This window comes from Macaca mulatta, chromosome 17, assembly GCF_049350105.2.
Source record: "Macaca mulatta isolate MMU2019108-1 chromosome 17, T2T-MMU8v2.0, whole genome shotgun sequence".
Lineage (NCBI taxonomy): Eukaryota > Metazoa > Chordata > Mammalia > Primates > Cercopithecidae > Macaca > Macaca mulatta.
The window spans coordinates 1,121,919-1,145,684 of record NC_133422.1 but is presented as its reverse complement, the minus strand read 5'-3'; the positions used below and the strand labels follow the sequence as shown (position 1 = coordinate 1,145,684).

Genomic DNA, 23,766 nt, shown 5'->3' with positions numbered 1-23,766 from the left:
GTTTTTAAGGCTGTGGGCTTAAAATATTATAAAATATAGACAAAATTGTTATATTTCTAATACTGGATATTCTGTGAGTACCAGGGGTTCTCCCAGAAGGTAATAGAAATCTTGATTTTTATCGGTACAGATGTCTTCATTTTTTTAAGTTTAAAATTATTTTAGGACTGTGTAATGTCCCCAGTGTCAATCTTCCTATAATGGTAAAGAAACTAGCACCATTTCAATGAGTTTCCTAAAAGAGTCTAGCTAAATACCCATGAACAAATCACACATGGTCAAAACAAAAATGTAATAAAAATATTTAGTGACAAGACACATTTTAACTCCCATTTATGAATTTTAAAAATACAAATAAAATTTTATCAACCTGATATTCAGCCTATAACTGGCTCAATACATAGCCTTAATTTATTTCCTAAAACCATATTGCAGCATCTTCTGAAAAACTAAATGCAACTTTATACCTTCATTAGTTATGTTAATAGAGGTAAATATTTAAATAGTACACTCATCCCTGGGTCTTTAAAAAAAACTGAAAAGTCTTAGTGTAAGTTTAAAATTTTAATATTTATAAATTTAAAAAATTTTACACGTGCTGAGTGGTAGCAGTGCTAACATTTTTGTGACCATTAAACCACAAACTCACTGCATAGAGCTTCTTTCTTTGTACAGAGAATCAAATCACAATACCAGCATTTGCAATCTGTAATAATTTCATGTGGTAAAAGACACCACACCAGGAAGCCTGGGCTCAGAAAACACTTGAGGTCAGATCCCCAGTAGGTACATAGTGCAGATGCAGTATGTAATTTCAGGCTAGGAAAATTAGCTACTAGTATGTATCTGACAGTTCCTAATAGCTAAGAGGCCTAAGAATGCAGACTGGGGGGAAGAAAACAAAACCAAAACCAAAACCAAAATCAAAAAAAAAAAAAAAAAAAAAAAAAAACCACCTCTCCAATTGCTGGGAGGGCCTGGGAACAGGGAAAGATCCAACCGCAGCGGGAGAGGAGGGTAACGATGTGAGCTTCACGCGGGTAATGGGCAAGCCACACCACCCAACTCTGAGGAGGGAACTGCCACAGCCGACCTCAGCATTCCGGTCTTTACTAAGACTTCCCCACAGAGCACTACAGCAGGAAACCGATTCTTCATTCATTCCCTTAAAACAGAATGAATGCCCAGTATGAAACTTCTATTTTTATTGAACCAAACATATTCTTTGGTTAACTATGTCATGGGTTCCCACTGTAATCAACCAAGCATACTTCACATATTTTATATCTAAATGAAAATATGCTTAAAATTCAGCCGGAACCATGGCACTTCACATCAATGTGAGCTCAGCAATATGCCTAATTTGGACATTTTAATTTTAGAAAACCAATTTTTAAAAATTCTTAAATGCAGTGTTTTCAGAACATAGTTACCAAGTCGGAGAATAACCACTTACATTTAAAAAACAGTTTAACACATTATAATATCCTCAAATCAACAATGTTGTTTTGTGGGAAAGCTTACAGAAAATTATAATGTTAAACCTCATAGCCAAATCAGTTCCTCATTCTCTGGTTTTAAAAAACACAAACAAACCTTAAGAAGTCCTGAGGTTCCTTCTGACTTAAAAGGTTAATGTTTTATTCAGGAACCAATAACTCCTCATCAAAGACAGCTAACTCAGTAAGGTCTACTGACAACCACCTCTAACAACAGAGGTGGCACACAGATAAAAATTGTAACAGAGAAAAGTATTATTTCAGGGTTCAGAATGATGCTGTATATTAGGAGACTCAAACTTGTAATCCTTGAAACTGACAGCTAGTTCCCTTCAATACTTGAGGGGTTCATAGAAGTATTAACAGAAATGGGAAACATGGTGATATTACAACTATAAAGACTTGACATTTTTGGTAAAAGAGAAAGTTCAAAGACAGTTAAGGGGAGTGTTAAATAATGCTGACTGGGGGGAAATTGTATAGATACTTGCTTTTCAAATGAAAATCGTGGACAAGTAGTAGTAACCATCTCATCTGAACAGAGTAATGTAAATAATTAGATACACAGTTTACAATGAAATAAGACTAAATTCTTAAAATTAGTTTGAAAAAACCCTGCAGTTTGTTTACATTAAATGTCACACTTTACACCAGACAAAAACTCAATGCAGTGATGTTAACATGGGACTGTGTTCTAACAGAGGTGGCCAGCCTGTAAGACCCAAATAACGGTGTTGGAAAGGACACTGTCAAATACTGTCAGGTAGTTTTGCTACTGAGGCAGCCACCCATCCAGCACAAGGACCATGAAAGCAAATCAATCCTTTTAACAAAACAAGAACACAGTTACAGGTGCTACGACAGTAACAGACTGTGAAAGTACAAAGTCTTTCGTGATTGTGCCTTGGGAAATAAATGGGTCAAGGAAAATGAGAAACAAAGGATGTATGGAAAACTAGAGGTTAAAGGATACTATACGAACAACAGAAATTTTATAAAACAAAAATCTAAAAATGAAATACTTGACAGTATCCCTTTGACATATATAAAAGAGGGTACAAATAATGTTTTTGTTTTAAAAAATGTTTTAACAACAGTCAGTTTTAACAGAAAAAAAAAAATCAACTGACTAGAATTAAGCCGGTGTTCTTGAGACCCACTGGGCCAAGAGCATTAAAACAAAACAAGACAGGAGAAGTTAATAAACACGCTAAAGACAAAACTGGACAAAATAAAACACAAAGTGAACAAGCATCCAATCAGGCAAACACGCACACAACCACTCTGAAAAGGTCTAGCCGTTGCAACTCAGTGGCATCCCCATCACCTAAAAAATGGTAGTGGCTTCTCCTCACCCCAGTGTGCCAACATTCAACATTCTGGTGATCTCGTAAGTATTATTTGGTCCAATCTGAGGAAGGTCTTTTTAAACTAAAACTAGTCTAATGAAATTAGACCTCAGGAATATGGAGGTGAGATTTTCTATTTTCAGTACGGTAATAGGATCTGGGCAAATTCTGCAAATATGTCGCCATCTGGATAAAAGTTGTTAAATATAGATGCCTTTTTACTTACCGAGGCATTCCTTTCCCACTCATCTTTATTTTTAATAACTTGATTATAGTTTTGTCATGGCGCGTGGACCTGTCCAGTCAATTGTGTGTTTCAGTGCCCTTTGGTAAAGAGACTGTACTTAGCACACACAGATACACATAATTCACAGCAGCTGAGAAAGCCGGAGGGCGCTGGAACACACAACACCAAGAACAATGCAGAACAGATTACTGCTGCATGTCACTTCAGGTTTTTTAAGGGAAAAAAAAAACACCAAAAAATAAATGCATCAAAGTATTTTTTAAAATACAGAAACGTGTACTTCAGGATGACTGGTATTAGTTTCCTTCCTAGCAGTCTTTTCAAGATGTTTTTGCTTCCCCTTAATTGTGACTCAATGGTGATCAAATTGAGAGAAATGTAAGTTATGGCCCAAGGCCCTGCATTCACATCTACCTAACATCACATGCACAGGTTGGATGTAATTTAGATGCTCCAGTTTTGTTAACTGTTAATAACACAGAATTATACAAAGTTTTGCACAGTATCACATGTAATGACATATATGCTATATGCAATCAGGTAGAAAAACTGTATTTGCAGAATGGTGTAGCAGATAGGTGTCAGGAACATGGTGGAAGCAGAGTTTCATGAGTGCACCTGTGCCAGAGTCCTCTACCTGTCACTGTGTTGTGAAAGTATTGCAATGAGTGGAGTTTCATATGCCTGCTGTGTATAAATTAGCTTTTATTTCCACAATGTAAGCTGGCACACTGAATTAGGGGAGCATGGCAGCTGTATAAAAATCCTGATTAAAAGATCTAACTAGAGGATCTAAAGTGAATTTTTAATCTCTGAAATTAAATTCACTGGCTCCCGTGACTGGAGAAGAATTATTGCCCCTAATGCCCCAACGTGCAATAGTCTGTGTGAATCAGTAATTCACATCCTTTAAAATAATTATTGCTTAAGCAAGCCATTTAGAATAGATACGGGCTATGTGGCTGGATAGAAACACACTCAAAAAGTTAGACTAGACGGGAACAAGCCTTTCATTTCACTGATAAATCTACATAAATACACGATCGAAAGGGGCAACAGGTTCATAGCAGCTAACACCCTAAACCAACTCTGAAGCATCAAGACGTGGTTTCTTACTAAAACAAATCAGCTGTTTTTGTACTTTCCTCTTAAAATTAAGGCAATGAAATGGCTACAGTTCCTAAGGTTATTTTTATAGAACAAAAATATACATGTATTTTCCTCCTCAAGTTCAGGCATCAGAGTATGATTAGTGACTTGTATTACACAAAACCTGCAACGCTGGATTGATGTAAGAGAGACAGAGAGAAAAGAAAGAGAGAGAGACAGAAAGCAAGAAAAGCAAGCAAGCAAGAAAGCAAGCTAAGAAACAGCCAACAAACCCCTGGTGATGTCTCCCCTTCCTGCTGAATTATAAACCCAATCATCAAAGGGAGGAAAAGCTAGAAAGCGTAAAACCTCTGAAGAGTTTTCAATGTCTCTTTCATTGATTCAAAACTTTTGGGGTGACGGGAAGGAGAAGCTTATTAACATGAAGACTCCTGGGCCCAGCAACCAGACATTAAGACTCTGAAGGTCTACAGATGGCGCTGGGCCTAAGAATCTACCTTTTCACCAGCTCCTCAAGTGACGCAGGCGATCTATGGAGATGTCGAGAAACACTGCCTAGCATATATCCATTTCATATTTAATGACAAAAATTCTAAACTTTGGCTAGCCACCTAGGTTAAAAGGAAAAAGGCACTGCATATGTATTTCGTGGTGCCCATATCTGTTTGCACATATATGGAATTTCATTTTGAAAATTTTAAATCATCATTCAAAATCTAAAAGACATATGTATGACAGATTGTGGCTAACACTTAACAGCAGAAGCTGATGCCAAGTTGACCTCTCCCGTTTCACTGTATTACATACATATCAAAGTTTCAGGCTCTCCAAAATCCAAAATGGCCAAATGAACTGAGGAATAGGACAAGACTCAAGTCAACTTTCAGCAATTCAGTGCACTTTGCAGAAAGGATCTAAAGCGTGAAGTTACGCTGTTTATTTTACACAAAGGAGGCCACCGACATTTGCCATAAATTCTTCTAAACTCTTTAAGAAGGCCATCTTCTGCTTCCGGTCCAGCGTGGGAGGAGTGCTGCTTGCAGTGAGCTTGTTGAAGGCATCTGCTAATCTCTGGTAAATAACTGGGTCTTGCTGACTTGACAGTAATGTTTCGACCAGTTCAGAATATTCAGCCTATTGAAGAGACAAAGGAAACACAAGTATCCTCCTTAGAATATCATACAAGTAGATCGTATCAGTTACTGGACTGTGGGGTTCCAAAAGGCAGGGGCACATTTTAAGAGCTAACATGTAGAGTAATTCAGCATTTAAGTACTACTGTTTGAAAACCTTTTACACGAATTAATTCATCTATCATTTACAACAATGCTTTCAGACAGGTACTGTTTCTATTCCTATTCCAGAGGTGAAAGTTTCAACACTCAGTGAGGTGAAGTGATATGGCCCAGATCAAGCAAGAGTCCAGGCAAGGTAGCCCCAAGACCCATGTGATAAATAACTTTGTTGTGCTGCCTCTTCAAAGCACATTATTCCTATTTATTTTGCATTTTACACATAATCTAAGTCTGCAATAGTTCCCCAGAGGTTAAAAGAGATATATTGTACACCCAGTTCTGAGTAATCTAAGTCTGCAGTAGTTCCCCAGAGGTTAATAGAGATATATTGTACACCCAGTTCTGAGTAATCTAAGTCTGCAGTAGTTCCCCAGAGGTTAATAGAGATATATTGTACACCCAGTTCTGAGTAATCTAAGTCTGCAGTAGTTCCCCAGAGGTTAATAGAGATATATTGTACACCCAGTTCTGAGTAATCTAAGTCTGCAGTAGTTCCGCAGAGGTTAATAGAGATATATTGTACACCCAGTTCTGAGTAATCTAAGTCTGCAGTAGTTCCCCAGAGGTTAATAGAGATATATTGTACACCCAGTTCTGAGTAATCTAAGTCTGCAGTAGTTCCGCAGAGGTTAATAGAGATATATTGTACACCCAGTTCTGAGGACAGCAGTGTGCACAAAGACAGGACAGGCAGGAGCCTTTTGGGAGGAGGGGGCGGAGAAATATATTCCAGCACCTTCTCCAAGTGGAGCAGGGCACTCTGAAAGCTCCAAACCGGCATTGTGCCCAGCAGCTCTTAGAGAAAGGGCAGGAAAAGGACTTTAGTAAATATAGGAATATGGGAAATTTTCTATTTTTAATAGTCTATTATAAAAGCTTATAAAGGAAAGTGGAAGAAGGTTTAGGCGGAAGGGAAATTCAACCAGGACAGAGGTAAGCTCTCAAAAAATGCTGGCCTGGAGGCCGGGCGCCATGGCTCACACCTGTAATCCTAGCACTTTGGGGGGCCCAGGCGGGCGGATCACGAGGTCAGGAGATAGAGACCATCCTGGCTAACACGATGAAACCCCGTCTCTACTAAAAATGAAAAAAAAATGAGCCAGGCGTGGTGGTGGGCACCTGTAGTCCCAGTTACTCGGGAGGCTGAGGCAGGAAAATGGCGGGAATGCGGGAGGCGGAGCTCGCAATGAGCAGACATCACACGACTGCACTCCAGCCTGGGCGACAAAGTGAGACTCTGTCTCAAAAAAAAAAAAGAAAGCTGGCCTGGCCAGACATAGTGGCTCAGGCCTTTAATGCTAGCACTTTGGGAGGCTGAGGAGGGAAGACTGTTTGAGCCCAAGAATTTGAGACCAGCCTGGGCAACACAGTGAGATCCCACCTCTAAAAAACATTTAAAACTTAGGCAGTTGTGGTGGTGCACAGCTGTAGTCCCAGCTACCTGGGAGGCTGAGGTGGGAGGATCGCTTGAGCCCAGGAGGTTGAGGCTGCAGTGAGCCGTGACTGCTCCACTGCACTCCAGCCTGGGCAACAGAGTGAGATCCTGTCTCACTGCAACCTCTGCTTCCTGGGTTCAAGTGATCGTCCCACCTCAGCCTCCCAAGAGTCTGGGACTACAGGCATGCACCACCATGCCTGGCTCATTTTTGTAATTTTAGTAGAGACGGGGTTCTGCAATGTTAAGCAGGCTGGTCTCAAGCTCCCGGCCTCAATCGATCCACACACCTTAGTCTCCCAAAGTGCAAAAATTACAGGCATGAGCCACTGCGCCTGGCATGCTGTAATTTTTCACTGGCTTATTGGGCTATCATGATAGACCAAAATGGTGAAACCAAACGTTAATTACATTTGGAAAAGAAGGGTAAGGTGCAGCATCCCAATCCCCAACCATGGAGCCCGAGCGGCGCCCTGACTGCCCTATCCAAGGGACAGTCCTGTTCACAGGCGACCAAGTATAATCTCCTATCATTTCCCTACTCACAAGAAATGGCAGAGGTGGCAAGGCGTGGGGCTCACACCTGTAATCCTAGGCACTTTGGGAGGCCGAGGCGGGTGGATTATTTAAGTTCAGGAGTTCTACACAAGCCTGGGCAACATGGTGAAACTCCGTCTCTATAAAAAATAAGCTAGGTGTGGTGGTGCACACCTGTAGTCCCAGCTACTTGGGTTGCTGAGGCAGGAGGATCACTTGAGGCCAGGAGGCCGAGGCTGGAGTGAGCAGTAATTGCACCAGCGCACTCCAGCCTGGGTAATAAAGTGTCTCAAAAAAAAAAAAAAAAAAGCGAGATAGTAGAGCCTCTGGGGCCAGGCAGCAGGTTTCATACTGGCCATTCCTAAAACCTGCTCTTTTCTACAGTGTGCAAATATGTTAAAATGGAAGGGGAGGGGAGGGGAGGGAGGAAGGGACAGAGGGTGGAAGCGGGGGGAGGAAAGGAGGGAGGGTGGGAGAAAGGGAAGGAAGGGAGGGAGGGAGGAAGAAAGGAAAGAAAAAGAAAGAGATAAAAGAAAAAAGAGAGAGAGAAAGAAAAAAGAAAAAAAGAAAAGAAGGAGGGAGAGAGGATCAGAATGTAATGGTTTAAATATATGCAGACAAGAAGACTACCTTGCTAGTAAGCAACAAGTATATCAAATGACAGAGAAAGGGCACAGATTTGAGAGGGGGCACCACCTACAGAAAGTGGCAGCCTATGGCAGAGAGCAAGAAATAAAGCCCCAGAGCACCTTCAGCTTGGGGCACAGATGTTACGGGAAATTTAGAGAAAGGAGGTCTTTAAAATAGTGTGGAAGACCTCCTCTAAACCCTTTTTAAAGATGGAAATAAAATGCCATAGCTTCTTGGCCATGCTGGGAGGTATATATATATACATATATGTGTGTATATATATATGCGTGTATATATATATGCATGGGAGAGGAAAATGGGAAACTGAGGCAGCAAAATATTCAATATGGTCCTTTTCATAAATTTCACAGGCACCTATTCTATCAGAAGCGGGGAGACAGGGAAGCTAGCCTAACTCTTCTATTAACCCCATTATCAGTGATGCTTCAGTCTTTAAAAGATCAACAAAATGAAGTAATATACTGTTTTCTACAATATGCAGTAAAATACTGTCTTCCATACTGTCTGAAGGCAGACTCTTCTTTGTCTGCCATCTTGTTTCTCTTACAAAACCATGAGTTCTTCACATACCCATTATGTATTCGTCATTCCTAGCACAGGCTTTGGGGCAGTGACCATTACAAAAGATGGTTCATAATGGTGGAGGACAAAAAATAAATGCTTTGAACTGTCAAACAGCTGTCAGATAAACACCAACTGACATGGGAAAGCTAATAAAGAAGCTAAGAAATATTGCCTCACTGAAACAGAACTGAGGCACTGAGTCACAGATCCTATAAGAAAGGGGGGATTAATGACCCACCATCTATCTCCACAATTTCTTTGCAAAACAGAATGGGAAGAGTCCCCTGAGAAGAGGGTGTCCAGTACCTGGTGCAAACACACCAACGTGTAGAAAGCTTCACCAGCCGCGGTGGTCATCTCTGTGTTGTGCTTTTGCAAAACCAGCATATCAAAAACCAGCTGAAATTACATTAAGACTTCTAAATAAAAACACAGGATGATCATATATCCTCCCGTCCCTCCCCAGTCCAAAAAAGAAAAAGAGAGGGTTGGTTGTTATTCTATTTATTAAATCAATCTGAAATTTTCCTTAATGTTTAAAAAAAATAAAGATATTGCAACTTGCTTTGGTATGTGAATAATCAACAATATCAAATTCCCTCAATATTTACCATATCAATCTTCAAGGACACAAAAAACAGTGGATGAGAATGTGTCCATGAAGAGTTGATCTCCAGGAAATAACAGTGAACAGGAAGTCATGGTTTCCTCGCCCCCGCAAGAATGGAAGCATTTCCTCATTTGAATGCAGAATTCTGTGTACCCACCATACGTTTGAAAGTGGATGATTTTCTGACCTACCACAGACGTCTTACCTTCAGAAAGTGCCGTGTTGCTAGAAAAAGTGGTGAGTCTGTTTCTTGTGCTTTTGCACACTGTTCGGCTAACGGTGTCAGGGCCTCCAGGCAGAGCTGGCAAACCTCCGAACTCATTCTGATCATGAAGGTCAAAGAACAAACTCGATTGGATAGATTCGATTTATAAAAGATAAAAAAAATTATAGCTAGTGTTAAACGGATGAGTGTTTCTAGAAATGAATACAGACACACAAGCAGACTCCTGGGCAATATCTTCACTGAGTTATACAAGGAAAGATTTCCAGTGTTCTTCAGATCGCCTGTAAGGGTTCTGGGTTTGAGCCTGGTGATGTATAGCTTGTTTCAGTTTATGATACATACAACTTATTAAAAAGTCGTATTATTCTCTACAATCACAGCTACGACCAGAGACCCAGCTCAACATTACTAATGGGACCCTGATGAAGGGGTAACTCTGGAACCAGGACCGAATGCCTCAGAGATCTGTGAAAGGACAGGACGAGGCAAACTAACGAAAGAAACAGAGCAGTTACAGAAGTGACCGGTTTTTGTTTTTTGGTTTTTTTTTTTTTTGAGACAGAGTTTCGCTCCTGTTGCCCAGGCTGGAGTGCAATCGCGCAATCTCGGCTCACTGCAACCTCCACCTCCCAGGTTCAAGCAATTCTCCTGCCTCAGCCTCCCGAGTGGCTGGGACTACAGGCGCACACCACCACGCCCAGCTAATTTTTTGTATTTTTGTAGAGATGGGGTTTCACTATGTTGGCCAGGCTGGTCTCGAACTCCTGATCTCAGGTGATCCACCCACCTTGGCCTCCCAAAGTGCTGGAATTACAGGTGTGAGCCACCGCGCCTGGCCCAGGGTTTTTCAAGAAATAAAATTGAACCACAAAAGAAAAACGAAAAATGTAAACTTAAAACACTTTTCTTTAAAGGAAGACCTTTTTCCCCAAGTGACAAGTAACAATGATGTTCATTTAAAGGATATGATGTCATTCCTAATTCTAGGGAGTACATCAGACTTTTAAACAGATCCTCAGGAAGCTGTGGTATTTTTTCAGGAAAAATCTCACAAATAAATGTGATTAGTTTGTAGTATTGATTACAAAGGGTTGGAAACTGAAAAAGAAATATTAAATTATTTGGATGCTCATTAGTATCCAATTTTTATTTTCATCAATGCAATAAAGTAACTGACAAGCTTCTAAATATAATGATTTCTTTAAAACATGTACAAGATATAGAAAACATGAAGACCAAACTAAATGTAAAAACAGGTACAAATAAAGGGCATAGTTTAGTAACTACTATGAAACAAAGTAATAGTCTAAACAACGATCTTCTAGATAGTTAATAAAAGCTAAGGTCAATTTCAGATACTCTATGTTTACCCTGAAAAAGTAAACAAGGCAGCCAGATTTAAAATTATTAAACAACTTGGGAGTAAAACCGTTTTGTAAATGTATTTCCATTCAAGCATGTTGAAAAAATTCAAGAAGGTTAATACAAATTGTAAAGACTATGCACAGAGCAGAATATTCGGTCTTTACGCTTCCAAAAACATTCTTCCAGTTGTACTACCCTAGAGAACTGAGGTAAAAGTAGGTAATATGGTTTAACCACACTGAAGAAAAATACACACTTAAATGTTTACTGGCTTGTTTAAACAAACCCTACATGCAAATCAATATGAAGAGTTGACTAAACTTCCTCATCCTGCTGGCTGGCTGCCGCGTGAATACCATGGATCATCAGCGTTGTTTCCAAGAGTCAGAGACGTTCTCGAGGAGGGAAGCACACGGTTCGACCCTGCTGTGCTGGCAACTGACAGGACCCATTCTTCTCGTACGTACTCACCTTCCGGACACTTCTCAGCCTCTACTCTCTTACTTCCTCCTACTCTCCTCCCTTGTCTTTATCTCGTGTGTGTGTGCACGCACACAGGCACATACACAAAGTCCTCCTTTCCTTTCCACCCGTGTCCTCATCCCCACCCTTATCCTGCTATGAGAACTCATGACAAGAGACCTCCCTCTAGGGTACTTAGGGATGGTAGAAAAACGGTGCCCCACCACCACCACACCCTCAATATTAACTGGCAAAACCAAGGCATAACGTAGTCAGAACGTGCAAAAACTTTAAAACAGCATCAGTCTTGGATGCTTACCATCCCATTTTTACATGGTGCCCCTTGGAAAATGCCTTCCTTTGCTCAATCCTTTAACCTGAGAATGATGTTCAGAAAGTATCAGAGGAAAACACTGAAACTTTTAACTTACTTTATTCCCTTAGTGACAAATTATGAGGTAATCAAAACTGCTAACAGAATGTCGTTTCTAAAAGGACAGGCTTCTTTCTGTAGCACTCCCTGACAAAACGAGTCACTAATGTGTGGGTGCCTGCAGGACTCTGGGGCAGAAACAGAGACTGAGTAAGGGCCCATGTTACTGAGAAGCACGCACAAGTAACCATTAATGAAAATGCAAAAACTGCATCTTCATGTGCATTTAACAGATACAACTGCTTAATTAAATCACAGACATATTCTTGTCTAAAGTATCTTTGAACTTCAATTACATATAGTTGTATGTTGACATTCAATTTCATTGATTACCTTCAAGAGATCCTGTGACATCAAGGGCAGAATTAGGTTTACTCCGTACAACACAACATCCGCTGCTGACACAGATCTGTTTGCTGCTTGACCTGGCTCATGTCCTCTAAACACTTCATCTATTAAAATAAAAGGATGCAGGCTTATGGTGGTAACATCGATAAATCTTCCAAGTGTGTATTCTACCTTTATGAAAATAAACTCACCCCTAGAGGCTAAATAAATCAGTGAGTGAATAACAGAGAATCTGATCTCGTCCTGCCCAGTCTCTGGCGAGCAGATGCAGGGACAGCACACCCAGGGGTGAAAAAAAGGATCTGAGACCCCAGCCCTGTGTCATCCTTTTGAGTTTTATTAGGGGATATGAGTACTTGATACGGAAGTATTGGGGAGGTTAAGAGCAAGGGACAGTCTAGAAATAAAACTAATGCTTAGTCAATGTTTTGAAATATAAAATCTACTGGCATAGTAGCCATAATATGAGTTAAACAATTTCTATAGAAATATCCATTTGATTTCAAGTGTGTATAATATTTCTAAGCTTAAAAGGAATGCAGGAAATATAGAAATTAAAATGTTACATAAAAAAGAAAGTAATTTAAAAAAGGACAACCAATATGACAAAGGTTATCGTTCTTAATACATATGACTTATATCTAAATTAATGAGAATACTAAGACTTAAACAGACAAATTAACATCTCTAAACAAACATTTATCAAAGTCTTGACTCTAAAGGAAAACAGTACATTCCAACTATTAATCAAGCAATACAAATGTTAAAAAGATACTACTTCTGATTCATTAAAAATAATTCGTAAAAATGATAACATTTCATTGCTGGTAAGGATAAAATGTGGTTAACCTCAAAAGCAATATATTAAGACCATTTTGATCATTCTATCTATTAAGGATATAATCAGAAATTCAGACAGCCTTGTCCACAGAAATGATCAGTGCATCACCATTTATAAGTGTAAAAAGGTAAATATTCCAGATGTCCAATATTAGGAAACAGGTTAAATTCCAAAATGTGGAATGCCACATAACCATTAAAAATATCATCACAGATTCTAATGACAAGGGAAAGGTTAACACTACATTAAACAAAACGACAGAATATAAAATTGAATTTAGTTCACAGCTTGCCAGGAGTAAAAGCAAAACAAAAGCAAGCTTGTATTTAGAGCATGATCACAAAGAAAACTGAACAAAAATAACCAAAAAAGAAATTCCTAAAATGGAATGTACAATTGACTCTGGATGGTGTCCAAAAGTAAGCATGATTTTTCTGTCTCTATATTTACAATTTTTTTCTATTAAGGGCATATTTCTTATAACAACAACAACAAAAAGATCCAATGAGGGGTATGTGTCTACTTAAAATCCACTTGTTAAGCCTAATGCTGAACTTCTCCCCTGGAATCCGAAAATAAGACAAATCTGGTAGTATGTCAGAAACAACTAGGAAATGTAGTCAAAATATAGATTTCTAGAGTTAATAGGTCTGAGGTGGGGCCTGAGTGGGGGCATAGAATAAGAATCCAAGAAAATGGTTATACTATGTCTAGAAATGAAAAATTTGAAACAATGAGCTGATTTATGATACACAGGGTAATCATGACAGTAAATCACCTAAACACATACATGTTTTATCTCTGGGTCTTAACATTGAGTTACAGATTCCTCTGGGTACAAGGTTCTTAGCCTGGGGTCCTGACACACCTGGAAAATTTATAGAAGGTTTCCAAGAGTCCATGAACCAACTAATACTGTATTAGTAAGAGGTTAAGAATGCTGGGCACAGTGGCTCACACCTGTAATTCCAGCACTTTGCGAGGCTCAAGTGGGAGAATCATTTGAGCCTGAGGCTGAGGCTGCAAAGAGCTATGATCACGGCACTACACTCTAGCCTGGATGACAGAGGGAGACCCTGCCTCTCAAACAACAACAAGGAAAAAAAAGAAAAAGTTAAGAACTCCTGGATTAGGCAGAAATGACCTGAAGAAAGTTAGAAAACTTGGGTGAGAGGCTGGGCCTAAAAACAGACCAGAAAGAATTCACTGAGGAAAAGTGAACTTGTACAGTGCTTTTCAGACTATCTCACCTTGGTACCCCTAGTTAACTGCAAAAAAATAAATAAATAAACAGTAAACCTTCTACACTGTGAAGTTGATGGTACCTAGCTCAGAGCAGATACTGGAAAAACCATGGCCCAAGAATAAAAAAACGAAAAAGAAAAAAAAAAAAAAAAACCATGGGCCAGTGAATAAGGAATATGAAAAAAAAAAGGAAACAGGACAATCAAGGATTGGGATAAAAAGTGGGTATTATAGCACCCAACTTAGAATCTTACAAGGAAGGAGCCAAAAATATCCACCACCCTACATGTCTGCACAACATGTAACAGGAGAGGCCAGATATGACTCATTTTTCTCTTATGAAACAGGATCCATTTTGTTTGAAGGCAAGGTGGGCAGTGGGATAGGAGGGGAGTGAACTCTACAGCACTGAAAACTACACAAATATATGAGGTTTAAATTACTGATCCAGGTCTTGCCTGTAACAGCAACTATCTTTTACCTACTGATTGTGAGACACAATGCTAGCACCAAAGACACTTGACAGCTGATCCTTCAAACACGCTGAAAGGTATTTATGATGATACCCATTTGACCAGCTAGTAGAGGCACAGGCAGGCGAATCCACTCCCCCATCATACTGTAGGTGAGACACTAGGCTAGGTCTTCAAAGTGTGGGCTGTGAACTCCAGAGAGCAGTGCTTCCCATCCCAACAGGGCTTTCCAAGCCGCACTCCGGAAAGTGCTAGGGTTTGCCGGGGTGGCCACCTTGGGGGACGTGGGAAGAGACTGGCATCTGGAGTCATAGGCTGGGATTTGAATCCCGGTCCTGGTTAAGTATCTGTGGCCAAGTGACTTAAGCTCTCTGTGCCTCTGTTTCCTCATCTATAAAGTGAGAATAACACGGGACTGACTCCACACCATTGTGAAAGGTAAGAATAGTGCTTGGCATTTAGTAAGATCTGAAGGAATGAGAGATACTATTTCCATTATTCTCACAAGAGGAAAGCCAAGCAAGAGGGCCGCTGGCCCCACCCTCGCTTGGACCACAGAGATCTCCTTTCCTTTATTCCACAAATTGAACGTCAAGAGGGCCGCTGGCCCCACCCTCGCTTCGACCACAGAGATCGCCTTTCCTTTATTCCACAAATTGAACGTCAAGAGAGCCGCTGGTCCCACCCTCGCTTTGACCACAGAGATCTCCTTTCCTTTATTCCACAAATCGAACGTCCTCATGAGGTGTCTCTTACAGAAAACAATTCTTTGCTTTAATAAAAAGGAGGGTAACAACAAAGTTTAAAAACCATCACGTTACATTTTACCTGTATCACTGAAATCTATGAATTCTTTGGACAGCAGGTTAGTAAGAAGCTCCATAATGAGAAGCAGGTCTTGGTATTGCTCTTCTTCCGCTGTAACATCTATTCTTTGCCGCCCTAAATTATTCTTGGAATATACTTGCAACAAAGTAAGGCAGGCTTCATATAAGTTCATAGCTTTGGACTGCAAAAAAAAAATGCACAAATTATGCTACTTGGTAGAATCTATTTGAGAAACAAACACTGATATACTTCTTTATATCTGAGTTCCAAGAGTAGCAATAATTCTTGCTTTAAACTACATTAAAACAATAATAATTTCTAAAAAGCATATATTAATATATTATTTTTAAAATTTTACCCCTTTTCTAACCAAATTTTAGGACAAAAATTTATATTCAGGTGCAGCAAACCACCAGGGCACACATATACCTATGTAACAAATCTGAACGTTCTGCACATGTATCCTGTTTCTTTTTAGAAGATTTAAAAAAAAAAGAATTTATATTCACTCAACATGACTTTCTCTGAATTATAAGTTCTTTTTGAAAATCTTTTGAAGGAATAAAAATATTCTTTAAGATAATACTAATCAAATTTGAAGTAAAGATCTATTATTTTATTACAGCTTTAAAGAGTTTTAATCCTGAAGGGATAAAATGAGAAAGTGCTTACCTCTCCAAGATAGCATATCTGTTTATGTGCAACTTCAACAAAAACTTCTATAATGAGATTGACAGTCTCTGGGGTATTCTTGTAAACTTCCATCAACCCAATGCAATTGGTAAGGAAGTCCATTAAAAAATTAAACAGGATTGCTACGTTGTCAATCTGGGTAGCCTCAGCAATGCCACACAGGGCCTCCAGTGTGGCAGTGATTTCCTGCTTGACTTCCTCTTGCTGACACATCTGCTGGAAGTTTTCTTGGTTTATTACTCTTAAGAATCGCTGCTGAAGTGGCTGAAGAACCTATAAAAATAAACCAGCAATTTTCTTAAAGCTCAGTTCACATGCTTCCTCTGCTTGGATAAATATTCACTTTCCAAAACATTTCTAATTATTGGAGGCAGGACAAGCACATAAAGAATATCTAAACCAGACTTGACATTCCCCATTTTGAGGGTCATCCTAACTTCCGGCTCATGTGAAGACAGAACACCCAAAGCATGGGACATAACTTTCTCCCTGCCACTCAAAGAATTCTGCCATTTCCCTCCATCTCCTTCCAAGTAATTAGCCAAAAAGGAAAAAACAAAGATAAACTTTATTACAAAACCAGACAGCAAGCCACATTTGGCCTATGGGCTGCAGCCTGCCAACCTCTACAGAGTGAAGCCCAACACAAAGCTCTCGCCTGTTTTTTTTTTCCTTTTTCCTTTACCTAATTCCTCTTGGCACAGAACATAACTTCAGATCATCAGTCCTGCCCTGTATGTAAGAGTACTCATATTCAAGAGGACAGTATCTTAATTCGACTTAAAGCTGTCCGTATGATAATACAATTGTTTAAAATAAAAATACTTAGTCAGTCTGGTTTCCCCTGGATTTGAAGTCACAAACAACTGCCTAATTCCATTACTGTGCCCCTTCTCAAACCCTAAGGGCTCTCTAGACACAAGCACTGCAGGCTGGCAACCTACACACACACTGGCAACTCTTGGTCCTTGATTTAAAGCCTATTAAATAATACACCCGGCCAGGCGTGGTGGCTCCAGCCTGTGGTCCCAGCACTTTGGGAGGCCGAGACGGGCGGATCACGAGGTCAGGAGATCGAGACCATCCTGTCTAACCCGGTGAAACCCTGTTTCTACTAGAAAATACAAAAAACTAGCCGGGCGAGGTGGCGGGCGCCTGTAGTCCCAGCTACTCAGGAGGCTGAGGCAGAAGAATGGCGGGAACCCGGGAGGCGGAGCCTGCAGTGAGCTGAGATCCGGCCACTGCACTCCAGGCTGGGCGACAGAGCGAGACTCCGTCTCAAAAAAAAAAAAAAAAAAAAAAAAAAAAAAAAATTAATGTGCCCATGGTTGTTATGGGTCAAACTGTGTCCCTCAAAAACTCATATGTGGAAATCCAAACCCCAGGACATGAACTTATTTGATAATAGAGTTGGCTGGACGTGGTGGCTCACGCCTGTAATCCCAACGTTTTGGAAGGCTGAGGTGGGCGGATTACCTGAGGTCAGGAGACCAGCCTGGCCAACATGGCAAAACCACATCTCTACTAAAAATACAAAAATTAGCCGGGTGTGGTGGTGTGCACCTGTAATCCCACCTACTCGGGAGGCTGAGACAGGAGAATCGCTTGACCCAGGAGGCAGAGGTTGCAGTGAGCCGAGATCACACCACTGCACTCCAGCCTGAGTGACAGAGCAAGACTCCATCTCACAAAGAAAAAAGAAGAAAATAGGGTTGTCGTAGACGTAATTAGTTCAGGTGAGATCATACCAGAATAGGGTGGACCCCTAATTCAACATAACTGGTACAGAAAGGGGAAGTGTGGATGCACACACACGGCGGAGCACGTGAAGATGAAACATAACTGGTACAGAAAGGGGAAGTGTGGATGCACACACAGTGGGAGCACGTGAAGATGAAACATAACTGGTACAGAAAGGGGAAGTGTGGATGCACACACGGCGGGAGCATGTGAAGATGAAACATAACTGGTACAGAAAGGGGAAGTGTGGATGCACACACAGTGGGAGCATGTGAAGATGAAACATAACTGGTACAGAAAGGGGAAGTGTGGATGCACACACGGCGGGAGCATGTGAAGATGAAACATAACTGGTACAGAAAGGGGAAGTGTGGATGTACACACACGGCGGGAGCACGTGAAGATGAAACATAACTGGTACAGAAAGGGGAAGTGTGGATGCACACACGGTGGGAGCATGTGAAGATGAAACATAACTGGTACAGAAAGGGGAAGTGTGGATGCACACACGGTGGGAGCATGTGAAGATGAAACATAACTGGTACAGAAAGGGGAAGTGTGGATGCACACATGGTGGGAGCATGTGAAGATGAAACATAACTGGTACAGAAAGGGGAAGTGTGGATGTACACACACGGCGGGAGCACGTGAAGATGAAACATAACTGGTACAGAAAGGGGAAGTGTGGATGCACACACGGCGGGAGCACGTGAAGATGAAACATAACTGGTACAGAAAGGGGAAGTGTGGATGCACACACATAGCGGGAGCACGTGAAGATGAAGGCAGGGATCAGGGTGATGCATTTACAAATCAAGGAATGCCAAAGACTCCCAGCAAGCTACCAGAGGCTACCGGTTTTCCCATAGAGCCTTCAGAAAGAACAAATCCCGCAGACACCTTATAGCTTGGACTTCCAGCCTCCAGAAGCAGGAGAAAACAAATTTCTATTGTGGTATTTTGATACAACAGCCCTAGGAAATGACTATCATGGTTAATCTGCATTGTATTAGAGACAGGAGAATGTTTCCCTGATCCCTAATGACGGTTTAATAAGCCAGTCCATGCTCTCAACGGAGTTGGGGAAAATGTGCCTACAAGGCAGAACACTCGATGATATTCAGTGTCATCACACACAGGCAGGTACAGACAAATTATAAGATAACGTTTGTAAAACAAGAAGCTTCAACCCATTCATTAGGAGAAAAAAGTATCAGAAAAGCTATGACTGGGCCGGGCACAGTGGCTGCTCACACCTGTAATCCCAGCACTCTGGGAGGCCAAGGCGGGCAGATTGCTTGAGGCCAGGAGTTTGAGACCAGCCTGGCCAACATGGCAAAATCCCGTTTCTACTAAAAATACAAAAATTAGCTGGGTATGGTGGCATGAGTCTGTAGTCCCAGTCACTTGGGAGGCTGAGGCAGGAGAATTGCTTGAACCCGGGAGGTGGAGGCTGCAATGAGCCGAGACTGCACCATTGCACGCCAGCCTGGGCAACGGAGTAAGACCCTGTCTCAAAAATAAAAAAAAAAAGAAAAGCTATGACTGATACGTTTATGTCTCCAGAGACTCTTTCACGGCAATGCATAGATAAAGGAACTACAGAGTTACACAAAAGGGTGCAATCAAAATAGAAGGCACTGTTACCTCCGTCCAATACTGCTGTTTGGTTTCCGTGTCCATATGTGCAAAACCTCCTAAGACTAGAGCCTTCATCAATGTCCTCTGCACAGGACTTGACAAGAAATTAAGAGGTGGGCTTCGGCTTGCAAACTGCTTAGCTAAGTTCCACCAGTTCTCACACTGAATTACTAAGTTTGCCCTACAGGTAGAAATAACAAAACATAAGATGTATTACTACGTATACACATACACACAAAGAAAACAAAAATAAAAAATAGCTAGATTTAATTACTTTTAAAGCAAAGCACAGTAAGCAGGACAGACTTTGAAGTCACACAGGCTTACATTCAAATGCCACTAGTTGTTTGGCGATGTGAAATTTATTTAACCTCTATCAATCATCACTTCTCTATAATCTGCAAAATAGGAATAATAACAGTCTCACGCGGCTGAGACTCATAGAATGATTAAACGAGATACTACCTGTGACGTGCTTAGAAGAGTACATAGTAAATTATAAGAATTCAATAAACCAGCCAATGATAATGGTAATAATAACAATGATATTCCTATACAGTAAGAACAATGAAAACATTTCTAGAATTGTTGTAGAAAGCACCAAAAATTTTACTTTCCAACATTAAATTTTAAATATCAGTATTTAATATTTAAAATGGGGATAAGATGTCTAAAAATTCAAAAGAGCACACTCCACAGAAAAGTGTCCACAACACTGTAAATTACTCATAGGGCTCTGATGCCAAATCCTGAAGGAGTCAATGTAATGCTCAATTATAAGAAGGGAAAGCTCTATTTCCATTTGTAATAATAGTGTGATACGGTTTTTAAAAGGCACTATTCCAAAAACGTAGGCTCTAGCTAGAATTAGGACGGTGTAACCATCTGCCTGTTCAAAGGACTACACCAGGAAGGGAAAAAGAGTTTCCCACCAACACACATACACACACAGTCAGCCTCCAACAATGAGCTAACCTTTCTCTTCTTTCCACCAAAGTGACAAGGAGCTGCACAGTGTCATTTGCAAGGTCCTGCTCACTACTCCAGACCGAGAGGTTACTGATGACTTTTTGTAAGAGGTAGCCAATTATCCACTGAGAACCCTCTGTATCTGCTCCGAATGCTGTGCTGAATGGCAGACTTATCTTAAGAGAGGAAACAAATTTTTTAAGGTAAGCAAGAAAGATCAACTCAAGAAAAAAAAAACAGAGAAAAATCAAACTGAAATCAGTATCTAATCTGAAGTAGTGCTTACTTCACAACAGCTTTACGCAGGTACTCATTTTCACAGGTCAAAAAAAAAGACATCCTCAATCCACTCACATTTTCCAGTGTGATTTTCCTGTCAACTTCTGTTATTCCCATAGTATTAAAAAACTAACATAATATTACACCAAATACAAAAAACATAATCTATTCCCAAATAATAATCTTTATCTTCAATAGTGGTTAAAATAAACTAAATCAAGTGATGTGCTCTAAAACACACATTAAAACAGCATTCCAGTCACGTAATTCTCTTCAACATAGAAAATGTTGAACTGCTCTTAAACAGTTACATTTTGATGAAAAACCCACCAAGAAAAATGTTCCTGCTTCTATAACTGCCATCATCATAAATCCAAATGAAGTTTTAACAGTTTTACATTCTGACCTGATCATACAGTTTTTCATCCACCAGGAGATAAGTCTTTGCCCAGCGTTTTAAAAACCAGACAATATCTTTGCCCATCTGAGGACTTAGTAGATGAGTGAGATCTGCTCTTATTGCCCGAGATTCAACTTCTGAAACTCTGAGAATGGCAGACAACAGCCTGTAGGTATAAAACAGAAGTCATTTATTCTTGGATTTATTTAGTGGTTGTCTACCTGTATTTTCTTCCTTAAAAGTCCTTTTTGGTCTTTCAATTATCTGAATTTTGGTCAGGCTATACTTGAAAATTTCATCAACAGAGTTTTAGACAAGCGTCCTGTATTATTTCTGATCTTTCGCAAAGCAAGAGACAAGATAAAGAAAGGAAGAGTCAACACTAAAGTCGTCCTTCTGCTGAAGTTGTAACCACATGCGGGAATCTCAGCATTACCAGCTAAACAGAATTTTCAGATTCAAAGTTTTCAGATTTTCAGGAGAAATACATCAAATTAAATCTTCAGAGTACATGCCAAATTCTTTCAGCATCACTACTTAAAACTACCCTGGTTAGTATGGTTTGTGGTTTTATGTCATGGTCATGTTATAGTACAAGATCTGGGTGTTATCTAGAAAGTTTGAATATTGTGCCTTGTTTAAATCTAATCTAGTAAACTTGATTCTTCACGGTATTTTTAAATAAAACTCTTGCTAGAAAGATTACCTGTGTAAGTACACATATTGTCCTTTCCTACACTACATAATTCATATGGTCGTGTGGTGTCAGTCACATAGCGTGACATGCAAATAGAAATGTCTTTGTTGAGGAGGGCATATAATCAGAAGTGATATATATTTAACTTGACTTTAGCCAAATGGCAAGGAAGCAAAGGATGTAACGGAAAGAACCCATTACACACCAAAGAATATCGGTGCTGAGAAAAGGATTCTAAACACTCAAATTCGGCTTATGCTCCTTTACTAGTGCTCTCAGGAAGCCTGAAATGATCTCGTCATGAAATCATACAAACATGTTTCAGTTCTTTACCCCACTGTATGGCCCACTGTCACTGCCCTTATCTTCCTGCAGCCTCCCTGGGGTCACTGCCCTTCCTCCCTTCATCTAGCCACATGCTTCCTCCTTCTCAGTCTCTATAGCAGCATCCTCTTCTCCTGACCTCCTTCTTTAAATCAGGAGGTTTTTAAGGTTCCAGCCCAGAATCTCTTCTATTTTTTTCTGTTTCAGACAGAGTGGCTGTGTCACCAGGCAGCAGTATGCCCAGACACAATCACGGTTCACTGCAGCTTTAACCTTCTGGGTTCGAGCGATCCTCCTGCCTGAGTCTCTCAAGTGGCTGGGACTACAGGCAAACACCACCACACCAGGCCGATTTACAAAATTTTTTTAAAGACAGGGTTTCGTCATGGCACCCAGGCTGGTCGTCAACTCCTGAGCTCAAGCAATCCTCCCACCTTGGCCTCCCAAAGTGTTGGGATTACAGGAATGAGCCACCATGCCCAGCCTTCTTCACTGCACACACACTTCCTATACCACCAGTGCTCAAACTTCAGAAATTTTTTTTAGGGGGTATGTGAACAACAACAAAACAAACAAAACCCCAGCAATCTCCCAATACAGTAATACATTTAAGTTGCAGATATGTCAAAATTTCCGGTGAGATTAAATCATTTTAAATATATATTCCAGCCTAACAAAATTCAAAATAAAATGGTTACATTAACACTTTACATTTATGCACTGGAGTTTTATTATCGTAATGTTCTGGTGCCCACTATAATCCATTAAAAATGTAAACAAATTTTCCTTGTTTTTATTTCAATTTCATTTTCCATAGAACATTATCCTAATATAATGTTTATGTTCCAGTATTTTATTCATCATACTACATACTCTGATACAAATGTCTACATATTGAAAGATAACTTTTAAACATTTTCAATGACCATAAGACCGTAAGTGTTTAAAAATGTCTTCTGGATTGAGTTATCATTATGATACTTAAAACTAGACAACTGAGCAAAACAATATAAATTTAACTAAATTATCAAACATAAATAAACACAAACATAGAAGTGTGTGCATCTCGTAGTGTGATTAACTTGGTAGGGCTCCTTCCCCACTTAGTTCATGTGTCTTTGAATGACCACCACCTATTGCCAGATGAGCAAGTTGAGCATGATTTGATTCCTATTTTTCCTTTTGATATAAGTACTGAAAAACTTCATATAAGTAGAACCTATTTTTAAAATAGCAGAATCACCCAATTATTTGTATTTCTTCCAAGTTATATGCCAAAAATCACAGAGATCTACCAACAAAAATTATTTTTAATAATCTCTTAGTTGATGTGATTAGGTCCTCTTCATGTTATTTGATGCAAAGGGCTGAAACCTGCCAACTGTCCACTCACTAGTGACTCAGTCACTTAGTGCCACACTGTTTGCAACTGTCCCTCTCCTCTGTAGGGTTTTACACGCCTGCCAATCCACATGTTCAGAGGTAGAAGTGAAAACTTTGGCCTT

At 40.1% G+C, this 23,766-nt stretch overlaps 1 protein-coding gene across 7 annotated transcripts in view; it reads right to left on the bottom strand.

The window, feature by feature from the left end:
• Nucleotides 1–1,189: 1,189 nt before the first annotated feature.
• XPO4 (exportin 4) overlaps nt 1,190–23,766 on the bottom strand; it is a 105,065-nt gene continuing 82,488 nt past the window's right edge. For 4 of the 7 annotated variants that reach the window (XM_015120707.3, XM_015120709.3, XM_015120706.3 and 1 more), the window contains 10 exons: nt 21,247–21,406; nt 20,568–20,737; nt 19,599–19,773; nt 16,191–16,484; nt 15,519–15,699; nt 12,117–12,235; nt 10,491–10,621; nt 9,503–9,620; nt 8,994–9,086; nt 1,190–5,339 (listed from right to left, as the gene is read on the bottom strand). In XM_015120707.3, the coding sequence (XP_014976193.1) occupies nt 5,142–5,339; nt 8,994–9,086; nt 9,503–9,620; nt 10,491–10,621; nt 12,117–12,235; nt 15,519–15,699; nt 16,191–16,484; nt 19,599–19,773; nt 20,568–20,737; nt 21,247–21,406 (1,639 nt within the window). In that variant the 3' untranslated portion in view covers nt 1,190–5,141. Of the gene's footprint in view, nt 5,340–8,993; nt 9,087–9,502; nt 9,621–10,490; nt 10,622–10,658; nt 11,912–12,116; nt 12,236–15,518; nt 15,700–16,190; nt 16,485–19,598; nt 19,774–20,567; nt 20,738–21,246; nt 21,407–23,766 lie in introns of those variants that run through there. The other 3 variants (XR_013407626.1, XR_003724310.2, XM_028837531.2) reach the window with 2 other exon arrangements.